The sequence below is a fragment of the Mauremys reevesii genome, linkage group 10 (genome assembly GCF_016161935.1).
Source record: "Mauremys reevesii isolate NIE-2019 linkage group 10, ASM1616193v1, whole genome shotgun sequence".
In the NCBI taxonomy this organism is placed as follows: domain Eukaryota; kingdom Metazoa; phylum Chordata; order Testudines; family Geoemydidae; genus Mauremys; species Mauremys reevesii.
This window is the reverse complement of record NC_052632.1, coordinates 56417697-56429873: the sequence shown is the minus strand read 5'-3', so window position 1 is coordinate 56429873 and position 12177 is coordinate 56417697. Positions and strand designations below refer to the sequence as shown.

Genomic DNA, 12177 nt, shown 5'->3' with positions numbered 1-12177 from the left:
GAAAACTCATTCACTGGGCATGTTCAAGGTCACAGTGACAGAGCCCAGGAGTCCTGATTGCCAGCTCCTGCTCTAATTGCTGTGGCAAGGCACCTTCTTTGTCTCACCAGCCTCAGCTGGTTTTAGCTTTGGTGAGACGGGCTTGGGTAAAACAGTCCCTCTTGGCTGCACAGGGGCAGTCCGTCCCTTCTCTCAGCCAGTCTTTTGGGCTTATTTGTCTCCCTTATGGGAGGGAATGCAGCCTCCCCTCCTGGTGAGGCTCGCTGCTCTTAGCCTACTGGCAGCTTGACTCTTACTCTTCCCCCCCAACACACACACACACACACCCACACACACACACACACACAAACACACACACACACACACACACACACACACACACACTCTCTCTCTCTCTCTCTCTCTCTCTCTCTCTTGGAATCAGCTGCTCCTAATTGACCTCAGGTAACCTCCTCTCAGCTGATCCTAATTGATCTCTGGTAACCCCTCCTCAGATGAACCTGATTGACCTGTAATCACCTGTCCTCAGTTGATAGGGAGGAAGGCCTTTTAATCTTCTGGGACTGTTTTCTACCCACCCTTGCAGCCGTCTGTCCTGAGTTTATCACACTGCTAAACAGTGTTCTATGCCTGGGAACAGTAACTAAACCTGGATCTCCATCCTCATAGTGGAGAATCCCAGGTGGCCCCTTTTTATTAACATTTTATTCCTCAGTCCATACTCTCTCAGTCTCAGATGTGGTTCAATAAAACTGGTGTCAAGGGGGCTGATTTTGGAGGCTAGCTAAGCTAGTTTGGTGGGAGCTTAGTGTTAGTTCTGTGTACTGTCAGATACTGCCACACAGGCACAGATTTGGTTCTCAAAGCCTGTGACTAACCAGGAAAGTGTCTGTATGATGTTTTTAGGAATATTGCGTTTGACTTTGTTTTTCCCCTATTCAAATTTGTATTGCTGCCCAGTCAAATGCATGGAATTCAATCAAAAGAGGCTCAGGTACCTGCTTCAAAAGAGTTTTAAAATGGCTGGGCCATCAATTGGGGGAAGAGCCATCCAAAATAGGAGGTTTTTCTCTTCTCAGCCTCAGGCTGAGATCAAAAGACACAGAGGTTAAAAGAGTTCCCTTGGCAGAAGTGGAAGGGGAAGGTGGTCATCTTAGCTGGAAGCTGACAAGGACACAGAGTCAGCATGCAAGAGAGGCTAACTTGAGAGCCAGGCTCTGCAGCAAGCAAGTTGTAACTCAGTGCCCAGAGAGAACAGGGGACACCCAGACTAAGTCATGCCTACCTAGGGGAACGCAAAGCATAAATAAGACAATATGCTGATAGGTCTTTGTTAGCCTTAAATCTACTTCACCAAGCTCTTCTATGTTCAGGCCCAGCAGGCAGCCAGGAGCTCTTCCTCACTGCCCTGGTCCCTGCTGGCAGTGAGCTGTCCACAGGGCCGGCTCCAGACCCCAGCGCGACAAGCACGCGCGTGGGGCGGCAGTTGTCGTCAGGGGCGGCAGATTGGGCCGGTGGACCTGCCGCAGTCATGCCTGCGGGAGGTCCACCGGAGCCCCGGGACGACCGGACCTGCCACAGGCATGACTGCGGACGGTTCGCTGGTCGCGCGGCTCAGCTGGACCTCCCGCAGGCATGACTGCAGCAGCTCAACCGGAGCCGCCGGACCGTCCGCAGCTGCAGGAGGTCCAGCCAAGCCGCGCGACTAGCGGACCCTCACCAGTCAAGCCAGCGGGAGGTCCGCTGCTCCCGGGGCTCCGGGGCGTCTCCCACGCATGACTGCTTGGGGCAGCCGAATATGTAGAGCCGGCCCTGGCTGTCCATGGTGCTGCAGTTCCTTTTGGCCAGCCAGGAGCACCATATGCAGTCCAGCAAGGAATTGCCTGTCTCTGGCTCTACATCTCCTTTTTATATAGCCCTCCTAGGTCCTGTTTGGTGGCTCCCTGTAGCCTCTCTGGTTGGCTAGCCCTTTGCAGCCTCTCTAGGCCACTTGGAGAACTTATCTCTACTGATCCTTTCCTGGGATGAGTGTGGCAGGACCATGAGGCCTCCTGCAGGAGGCCTTTGGGCCTAGTCACAGGTCCAAACTCCGTTACATCCATAGAACTGGAGAAACTCCACAAGAGTGTAAATGAGAAAAACTTGATCTGTGATCATTTTCTTTTAGTTGTTCCACTACCAGTCCTGTCTCCAGATTGCTATTAGCCCTCTGCCTTTCTCCCCACTGCTAAAAAGTCTAACTGGGGATAAGGTTATAAAGCAATGATCTCATAGAAAACCAATACTCTAGTATAGCAATTCTGTGAGGTTCTGTACATCACAAAGTTTTACATTTCCTCATGGGCTTAAGAGGCAAATGGCAACACATAAGAGACATTTTCTAGTTCATACAGGGCTCTGATGCCAGAGGTCTCTTTAAAACAGCAGACAAGATCCAAAGGCTGCTAAGCTAAGGTCAGCACATTTCTAAATGAGACTAAAATGTACATTTTTCACAAGGAAGGTAATTGGAGCAGTTTACCAAGGGATACAGTGGATTCTCCATCATCTGAAGTATTCCAGTATGATCTCTATCTCAAAGATCTTCTCTAATTTAACCACAAATTGATGGACTCAGTTCAGGAATCACTGGGTGAAATTTTATTGCCTGCATAGGTGCAGGAGATCACACTAAATGATCAGGGTTTTCTGGCCATAAAATCTGTGATCTAAAGCTCACTGAAATAAGTGGGATCCTTTCCAATGACTTCAATGCACTTTGGATCAGGCCCTTAAAGATCAAACCTACTTACCAGATGAGTGGCAGGCCACTGGCAAACATTCAGGGAACTGTTCCTCAGTTTCCAGTAGCAGAAAGAATGCTCTGTCATAGCTCGACAATTTAGACATGCTGTTCCTCCTGCCCAGTGAGAATTAACTTCATAGGTGGCTTATGATGTGCTAGTCTAATCCAAAATAGCCTACAGGTAAACCATGGGTATGGATTAAGGCAGTAATGCGAAGGCCTACATGTCTCAAGTTGTAAAGACAATAGCTTAGCCAAACCAAGCCTTGGTCTCCATGACAAACTTATGTTGCTATAGCTACACTGCTTATGAGTGTGAAAATCCACACGCCTGAGCAACGCAGTTATACCAACCTAACTCCTGGTGTATACAACGCTATGTCAATGGGATGGCTTCTTCCGTCGACATAGTTGGAGCCCCTCAAGGAGGTAGAGTACCTATGCCAATGGGAGAAGCACTCCTGTTGGCATAGGTAACATCTTCAGTGTGCACTACAGCGGCACGGTGAGTGTAGACGAGCTCTAACTAAGGCATAAGACACCAAAAGCCTTAGCATATGCAGCTAATCAGAGTAACCCTAGATCTTAAGGTATCACTGGTTAGCTGCTTATGCTAAGGCTTTTTGGGGATTATGCCTTAGTTAATTGGCTAAGATATTGTCTTAACAGGCTCAATACATGTAAGCCTTTGCATTACTACCTTAATCCATACCTATGACTTATGTACCTATACCTATAGGCTACACCTCAAAAATAAGCTATTAACACTGCATTTAATAGAAAAACACTTTAAAATAGACATGTTTCTTTCTTTAAAAGAACCTTGATTTCAGCAGCTTTCCAGGACATGTATCATATCAGCATATTGCATTATGGACATTCTCAGTGGAATAAGTACAGAGTCTTGTGTGACTTCTCTCCAGTATAATCTGAGAGTTTGTACAAGACTGAGTCAGATTGTGGCAGAAACAAAAGCCTATTTCACATTTTGGGTCAGGGGTTCTTTAAAATCAACTACAGTATTACCATGCCAATGGTGACCTCCAAACAAGTAGGAAAATCTGAAGCACAGTGAAATGTGTCAGATAAATTGAAGGGATCAAAAGGTCTTTAATTATATTACAATGGAAATATACTTCATGTGCCATGTGTGTATGTGTAAAAATGAAATCTGAGCCCTTTGGCAGCGCAATTGATAAAATTCTTACTTAATATGTGCCGCTTGCTTTTTGTTCCTCCTTCAGTTGATATTTTCTGCATAATTAGAGCCATATTTTCTGCCTCTTCTCATCCCCTGATTTTTGGGACCTAGAAATATCATGGCTAATTTCAATTTTCATATTAAACCAGTGAGCCTGGTTTTCTGGTGTGTAGATCCATTTTACTTCTCTATATCACTAGTGAATTCAAGAAGTTACACAGGTGACAACTGGAGTAACTAAATGGAAAATATGGGGGCAGTATGTTTCTGACCCTTTTGGTTACAGAAGAGAGAGTACCTTGGGATGGTAAACTAATTGCAAGGGATGCACATTTTTGACTATGACTTTTCCAGAAGCCATAGGTTCCTCACAACCCTCTTCCCTAACATTGGTCCATGACCGACTTTTCGGTGTTCTGGGAGAGCCTCAAACCAATTCAGAAAAGAAGCCAGGGATGCTGTAAGCTTCCTCCAGCCAGTTGCCTGCAGCTGAGCAGGCTTCCCTGCTGAGCAGCCATTGTGACCCCTGGCTATGTGGTAACCTGCATGGAACTGGAAGGAAGGAGCACGGGTTGCAGAAGAAAAGAGTTTGGAAGAGGTACAAGGAAGTCAGTCTATGTGCACATGGCTAGAATGCTAGCTGCAGTTGCAGCAGCTCTTTAACCAGTTCTGTTAATAAAGAGCCAGTTTAGTTTTACAAGCATAGAGTCCTTTCCTGTTATTACCCAGCATGTGGTACATGAAACAGGCTAAAAGGAGGAGTAGCTCACTAGCTTGAGAGGCCGCATGGGCCAGTGGACTTAGACTAATTGAAAGGCAAGAGACTCACTTGCATTTTAATCCTAGTTCTTGGTCATGATCTTGACATTTAACGTCTCTGCCTGGTGTGTAAATTTGAGATAATACTATGTATTGATCAACTGCTCATGTGATTAATTAGTTAAGCTCTGTAAAGCATTTTTAAAGTGCTGAAACTCACTATAATGCACACAAACCCATCAGAGACTGGGACCTTAATAGCTCTGAGGCCTCCAGCTTATTTGGACAATAGCCCAATGGATAATAAATGAAATGCTGACAATGCGCTGATCCCAGCACAAGAGGTTGGCCCCACTTCTCTTGCAGCAACAGGCAGGTGGTGACCTGAAGATTCCCTGCCCCCCACCCTACCACTTCCCATGTGCCACGCGCCTGCCTCTCCACCATCCAATCCCTCCTTAATACCCATTTCTTTCACTTAGCCCTTCATTGCAGATCGCTGTTGACTCCGGTCCTAATCTTACCTCATTGAAGTCAATGGGACTCTTGCCACTGATTTCAGTGGCATGAGTTGAGTGGAATGAGTCGAGGGTTTAAAGTTGGGGAGCTTTAGAGCAGGGCTTACCCTTTACATGTGTATAATGCATCTGCTCAAATTAGATTGCATGTCCCACAGGTGAGGGGCCATGTTTATTGGAGATAAGTAAACACTATGTACAGAAAGCACCTTCACCTCTCAGAATCCATCCCTGCTCACATGCTTCACCTTATCATCATTTACATTTATCTCACACTATAATTTGAACATAAAAAGAAATCCAATGACCTTCAGCTAATCAGATTGTGGCCAAATATACCACACAATCCCTTTGCTTGTTTGCACTTCCCTTCCTCCTTCCTTTGTCTATATTCTGACCATTTATACTGAAAGCTCCTCGAGTGGGGGAAAACATGGTTTCTTAGATTCTGTAAAGCAGAATGCCCACCAACCGCATCAATATAAATAATCCATAGTGCCATTTATAAACTTGAAAAGATTTGGAAAAATTGGCATTGTCATCAAAATTCAAATTTTTAACACCAGCATCATCTCTGTCCTACTTTCTGGAGCAGAGTCATGGAAATGAACAATCAGAATGAGTTGATCTGATCAATTTCTAAGTAAATGCCTACGAAAGATGTTCAGAGTCCATTGGAAAGAGTTTCTTGCAACAACAGAAATTCTACGTAGAACAAACCAATCTAAAGCACCAAATATGGTAAGATGATTACAGGGGCCATATTTAAGACAGGCTTTAAGAATGCCACCAACATGACTTCCATGGCAAGTGATAATACAGATACCACTTGGAAAGAGAAAAAGTAGGTAACCTAGAGCAATATTATGCAAAATAGAGAGAGAAGCCAATCCATCAACATGACACTCAAGCCTGAACAGACCAGCACAAGCCCAAAATAAGTAGGAGAAAACATGAACACTCTATGCCTGAGGCTGCGGAAGGAGAAAGAAAGAAATATGTAATATGTAGTATGGTTGCAGACAGGCCACCAACCAATATTCATATTCACTGTGAATATGAACGTTGGTTGGTGACCTGTTGTGTCTTTCATGTTATCCTGTGCTTTTCTTAAAGCCCCAACTTCTGGTATCATGTTATTTCATGACAATCTCTGCTTTCATTAAAGATTCAATTTCTAGCCTTCAAGGTGGCAGAGGAAAGCTGGAAAACATGAACACCAATTGCTTCAGAACCACAAGACAAATGAAAAGAACCCAACATTACTTATGATTTTTATTAGTCCCATGATTTTGGGAGGCCTGACTCATGAATGTTGAATATTTGGGGTTGACCTTCCTGGATCCAGTTGTGTGATGCAGGCACTATAAAAGGGCAAACAGGTAATCCTAGATGTAAATCTCTCTAAACATGGCATAAACTCCAAGATGGATCTGGATTCAGATCCAAAGTAAACAGTTTAGGCCTTTTCCTAATTATAATTCTCAACTCCCAATCTCGCTCTGCCTGTGTCAATGTTCCTGCACAACCCAATCCGAATTCTCACTCTCCCTTCTTGTTTTGTTCTTCAATATTTTTAGTTTCCTTGAATTGCATACACTAATATTCTACCATCCAGATGTGCACATAGTTCACTAGAGATATATTTCATGCCATAACATTTTTCAGTCAATATGGCTCCAGGTGTACAGCCTGAAATCTTCCTCATTGCAGCATGAGCTTCTTTCATAATGCACTGCCAACATGCTTCAATCCTTTTTTGGATGTGGTAACTCTGGATAGAGGGAGTGAGAGAGAAGATAGTTGGTTTTCCTGTAACTTTACCTTTTCATAGTGAGTCTACCACCAATGTTCCAATGGTATCTGTAGCAGTGATATTTTGGGGAGGATCTGGGGGACAAGTAGAGAGGAAGTAGGGCTGAGAGTGGATAGATACATCCAATCTACAATTCATTCATTCCTTAAGAACTAAAATGAGACTGCAAGTTTATTTCACATATGCCATCAAATTATGTTAAACGTTATTTTTAAGATATATGCTTTGTATTTGTCCTAAGAGCTATGTTCATCTGCATTTTCTTAAATTTTATAATTTTATATTTCATACACTACACATAGCTCTCATGTTTTGAAAACTGTTTAATATACAGGTATGGTACGCAGCTGTCAGAAGTAACTGATGTTATAGATTTTGCCCTGTTATTAATAGTACAAATATCACCTTCCATCTATTCAATTTTTCAGGGGAAAAAAACAGCCTCATTCCATTATCCTGGTGGTGGTGCCACTTACAAGGGGCAGTCGGTCGACAGAACTCTAGTAGAGTCATTTGATCATCCTGACAGCAATGAGACAGAGTGGAGAGAAAACATCGATATGGTTATGAGCTGGTTTACCAAAGAGAACTTTGATTTTGTCACACTTTACTATGGAGAACCTGATCAAGTGGGGCACAGAAAGGGCCCTGAAACAGAAGACAGGAAGATTATCATTCAACAGATTGATAGAACCATTGGCTACCTTGTAGAAGCTATTGAGAAACATAACCTGAAGAATAAGCTGAATGTCATCATTACATCTGATCATGGTATGACCACAGTAAAGAAGAAACCTGAAGTACAGGAGATCTTATTGTCCAACTACATCAAATTCAGCAACTTGGTCAAGTTTGACATACTGGACTATGGTGGCTTTGGGATGATAACCCCCAAAGTAGGAAAAGAAGAGGAACTATATCAGGCACTGAAGAATGCTCATCCTCATCTAAAGGTGTATAGAAAAGAAGAGTTTCCTGAACACTTCCACTATGCGAAACATGAACGAGTTTTACCAATCCTTGTTTATGGTGACTCTGGCTATAGTGTTAATGGGGTAAGTTCATTACTGAATCTAAAACCACAATCAGGTTTCTTGGCAGCCATAGAGTAACCTTTAGAAGATTCCACAGACAAGTCACTTTACAATATTGTTCACATGTTGTAATTGGTGTTGGTTTTGCTCCATAATAAATTAAGCAATTTCCAGTGCTGGAAGATAAAACATGTATTTTTACCACATCCTGAATAAGGATGTATTAGCCTATGGTACTGATTGTAGCTTCTTGGGGCAGGGACTTCTTTTTTGTTAACACGGTGTTTACACAGTGCTTAGCGCAATTGGGTGCTGGTCCATGACTAGGATCCTAAGAGCAACTACTATATAAACAAATATGTACATACTATTTTATCCTGTTAATTACAGGAAAATAACAATTACACCAACAGAACATTTTCATTGCTAGTGAGGGATGAGATGGATTCGGTGTCTCTTGATGTCTTCCAATCAAGACTGGGTGCCTTTGTGGAAGACATGTTTTGGTCAAACACAAGTAATTGGGCTCAATACAGGAGTAAATGAGTAAAATACCCTGGTCTGTGTTATACAGAGGTCAGACTAGATGATCAAATAGTCCCTTGAAATCTATGAAATGATGGAGCCCATATTAAAAAACAAACTTATTGAGTGCACCACCTGAGCTTTGCCATAAAGCCACATGAGCCCCACACATTTTACTTAATGAATCTTTGAGTTTTAGCAGGCTTTGAGGTCTCTGGTTTGGAATTTGGAACAATTCACTTGCCTTAAAACCTCTGACCAATGGAACCTTGTGGACAATCAAAACATTAAGCCATTTGGGGGATTTAAAATGCCTGGTCTTTTGAGGTGCTCACTTAGAGAAACAAGGTGAAAAGGGAGTCTGAAGGGTTTAAAAAAAATCCCAAGATCCCACCATTGATTTCAGTGAGCTTCAGATCAGGCCCTAAATGAGTTCCAGTAAAGTTTATATTCAGCCAGCATTTTATTCTAGGAAGGCCAGTAAGAATGATATCTTCAATTCATCTTTCCATCTTCATTTTAATAAGTTACGGCATCTGAATGCCATGTCTTCTATAGTACATTTAGAAGAGTAAGAAAGATGAATCTCAAAACACAGTCAAGGTTAAGGATTCTGGCGAGACACTGTGTTCACCTATAAGTTTGCAAGTTTAAGAACATAAAGTGATTGATAGATTTTCACGTCAAATTCATTTCCTATGAAAGTTTACACTATTAACTACATGAACACGATCCTTTACAAAACTCAAATCGCACACATTCCCTAGCTTTTTGTTTTTTCTCTCATCCTACTACAGTATCATGCACTTTCAGGGAGCTTGTTTTTAAAACTATCATTCTTTTCTCTAAGAGAAACAATATCTTCATCCATGGATATCATCTCTTCACTACTATACTTGTTATGAGCCAAAGACTTCTGTCCTCACTCAGCGGACTAGAATAAAACTCCCATTAACTAAAATTCCAATTGCATAGCCATCTGGGTTCAGATGAATTGCTGGAGTTCTGCAACATGTCAGTTAGATATTCCTATTTAAAAATATTCTTTATAAAAACAAGAGTTGGGTGGGGGGTTTTTTTGGTTTTGTTTGTTTTGTTTTTTACTATTCTAGGTGGAATTCTAGAGGACTAATTTTGCATAAGCCTCAGATTGAGAGTACTATACGAGCAAATCACTTAATAAAATGAGACTTTCAACATGCATACCTCCCCTGCTTATTATTTTCTTAAATAAATCTATTTTATGTAGAAATTTATCAGTGTTGGTCATAGTCCAAATTTGTATTTGTTGGAAAAGTTTGAGTGGAACTGGATGAGCTCTAGTTGAGTTATGCACATATGAACAAGTTAAAATTTTTCCACACATTCATATAAAATTTTTGTGAGCTTGCAACTCCAAAACAGCTGGACCTAGAAGCTGCACCCTTGATCACTTTGTAGTTCTCTCTGAGTCTTAAAAAGTAACTCAGTTTTGAAGATCAGTTGAGTAGATTGAAAGTTATGATTTTTTTAATGTGGACGTGCACGTGCATTAGGATCTCTCTATGACTTTTTAATGTATTTCAATTAGACAGTTGTTAAGGAGGCTCAGTTATAGATAGCTCAGTTCAAGATAGCTACGAATTTATTGTGAATATTCTTCAGAAGAGAAAATGCTACATATGCACAGCTTGGCTAAGACTCATCCATTTCCCAAAGCTGACAGCTAAGCTCCTGGGCTGAGTGGAGTGGGAGAATATGCCCATGAAGCTGAGCTTCCTGGGCCACAGCCTCTGTGATGCAAACTGAAAGAGCTTCACTTACCTGAGCAGACCTTAAATCAAACTTGGAATTTTAGAAGTTAATGAGAGAAAAACCCTATTAATCTAATCCAGATTGGTTTGAAATTGTCCAAGTGACAGGACTACTTCCCTTGGGAGACTATTCCACAACCTAACAGACCTCACTGTCTGGAAGTTCAATGGCAATTTCATCCCATTACTCCTAATGAGACTTATATGGTCCATCGTAAACAAATGCTCCTTCCTTGTATTGTCACGTGCCAAGTATTTTTAGTCAACTATGTCCCCACCAAGAATCCTAGCTGTTGCTTACCCAGCCTACTTTAGCCAACATTTAATTCTTTTATTCCTTTCATTGTGATCAATCCCTCCAGCACCATGCTCACTTTCAGAGCCCTTCCCTGAACCCCCCTCCAGCTTCTCAGCATCTGATCATAGGGTGCCCACAACCAAAAGTAGCATTTTAGATGTTGTCTCAAGAACTGTACAGAGAGCGAAACTAGCATCTCCACCCCCCCCCCCCCCGCATGCCATATGGAGCCCTTGAATGTGACAACCATGGCTGTATTTTACTGCCATGTTACACAGCAAACTCTTATCTCACCTACCGCCCACGATCAAGCCAAGGGCTGTATTGCTTTCCAAGTTTCTCCTTCTCACACAGCATGTGTGTTTGGGGTTATTTTCCCCTCAGTGTGTTTATTTGCATTTTTCTAACTTGAATCTCACTGTTATTTACTCTGCCCACATGTCTAGTCTATTCAGATCCCTTTTGCATTATTTATCTCCTCTCACCATGCCTCCCCCAGCTTTAGTACTATCTGAACATTTCAGTAATACTCTGCTCTTGTAGCTCGAAAAATATTAAGTAGGAACACACCGGATTTCTTTATGCTCAGATGTCCCATGTAATCCCTACACCGCTCCTTATCTCTTTTATAAACTATCCATCACCACGTGACAGCTATCCAAACTTTGTCTTCATTGTTCTTGTGGCAGACATTTTTTAAAGGCGTATGAACTATTTTAAACCACTGTTAATTTCATTCACGGTTTGCTTAGCAATGGACCTGCATGCTTGTGGAATGGGCCCTCTGCGCTAGCACCAGCAATTTTTCTTCCCACCCACAAGGTTTCACTTTTGAGGTCTCAGAGGCATCAGTGTCGTACAGAACAGGCTAAGCTCAAGCTACAACCCACTTCTTTGTCAATTGGGCATAGAGCCCTGCCTCCTCAGAACCATTTCCGTCTCTTACGGAGTAACTTCTACGGAGTTTCCAGTCACTCCTCTGAGTGCCTGACAGAGACTCAAACCTTTATTCCCTCTTGCTTACCTCCACCCATGGATGATGGCAGCAAGTGGTAACCTGTCTGCCTGCTGGCACTGGGTCTCTGTACCTTAAGTGAGGCCATTTTCTTCCATGGACTTTTCCCCCTCGTGTATTTATTCCTCCCTGCTCCTCCTTCCAACTATCTTCTGCTGCTGTTCACTTATCCCTGCAAGCCTTACTGACTTGGTGTATTCTTGTGGGGTTGCCAGCCCACTTGTCCTTTTACACTCAGCCACTTTTTTTAAGCTTCAGCCCAGCAGTTGCTCTTTTCAGAGGCAGGGGACGCTGTAGAACTTTAATGATGATGTGTTTGGGGATTCACTCGCTCTCCTTTTCACTGTGGACACACATGGAAGTGTGTTTGAGAAAGTTATGGGCAACTGAAAAGGAAATTGGAACTTAACTTCAATTACAGCAGACAAACCAC

At 42.5% G+C, this 12177-nt stretch overlaps 2 protein-coding genes across 3 annotated transcripts in view; one reads left to right on the top strand and one right to left on the bottom strand.

The window, feature by feature from the left end:
• RBFOX1 (RNA binding fox-1 homolog 1) overlaps window positions 1-12177 on the bottom strand; it is a 2636561-nt gene that overhangs the window by 2607543 nt on the left and 16841 nt on the right. The window lies entirely within an intron of this gene.
• Window positions 1-12177, top strand: part of LOC120373447 (ectonucleotide pyrophosphatase/phosphodiesterase family member 7-like) — a 44749-nt gene that overhangs the window by 28842 nt on the left and 3730 nt on the right. The window contains exon 3 of the mRNA XM_039491850.1: window positions 7508-8134. Coding sequence (XP_039347784.1) covers window positions 7508-8134 — 627 coding nt within the window. The remainder of the gene's footprint in view (window positions 1-7507; window positions 8135-12177) is intronic.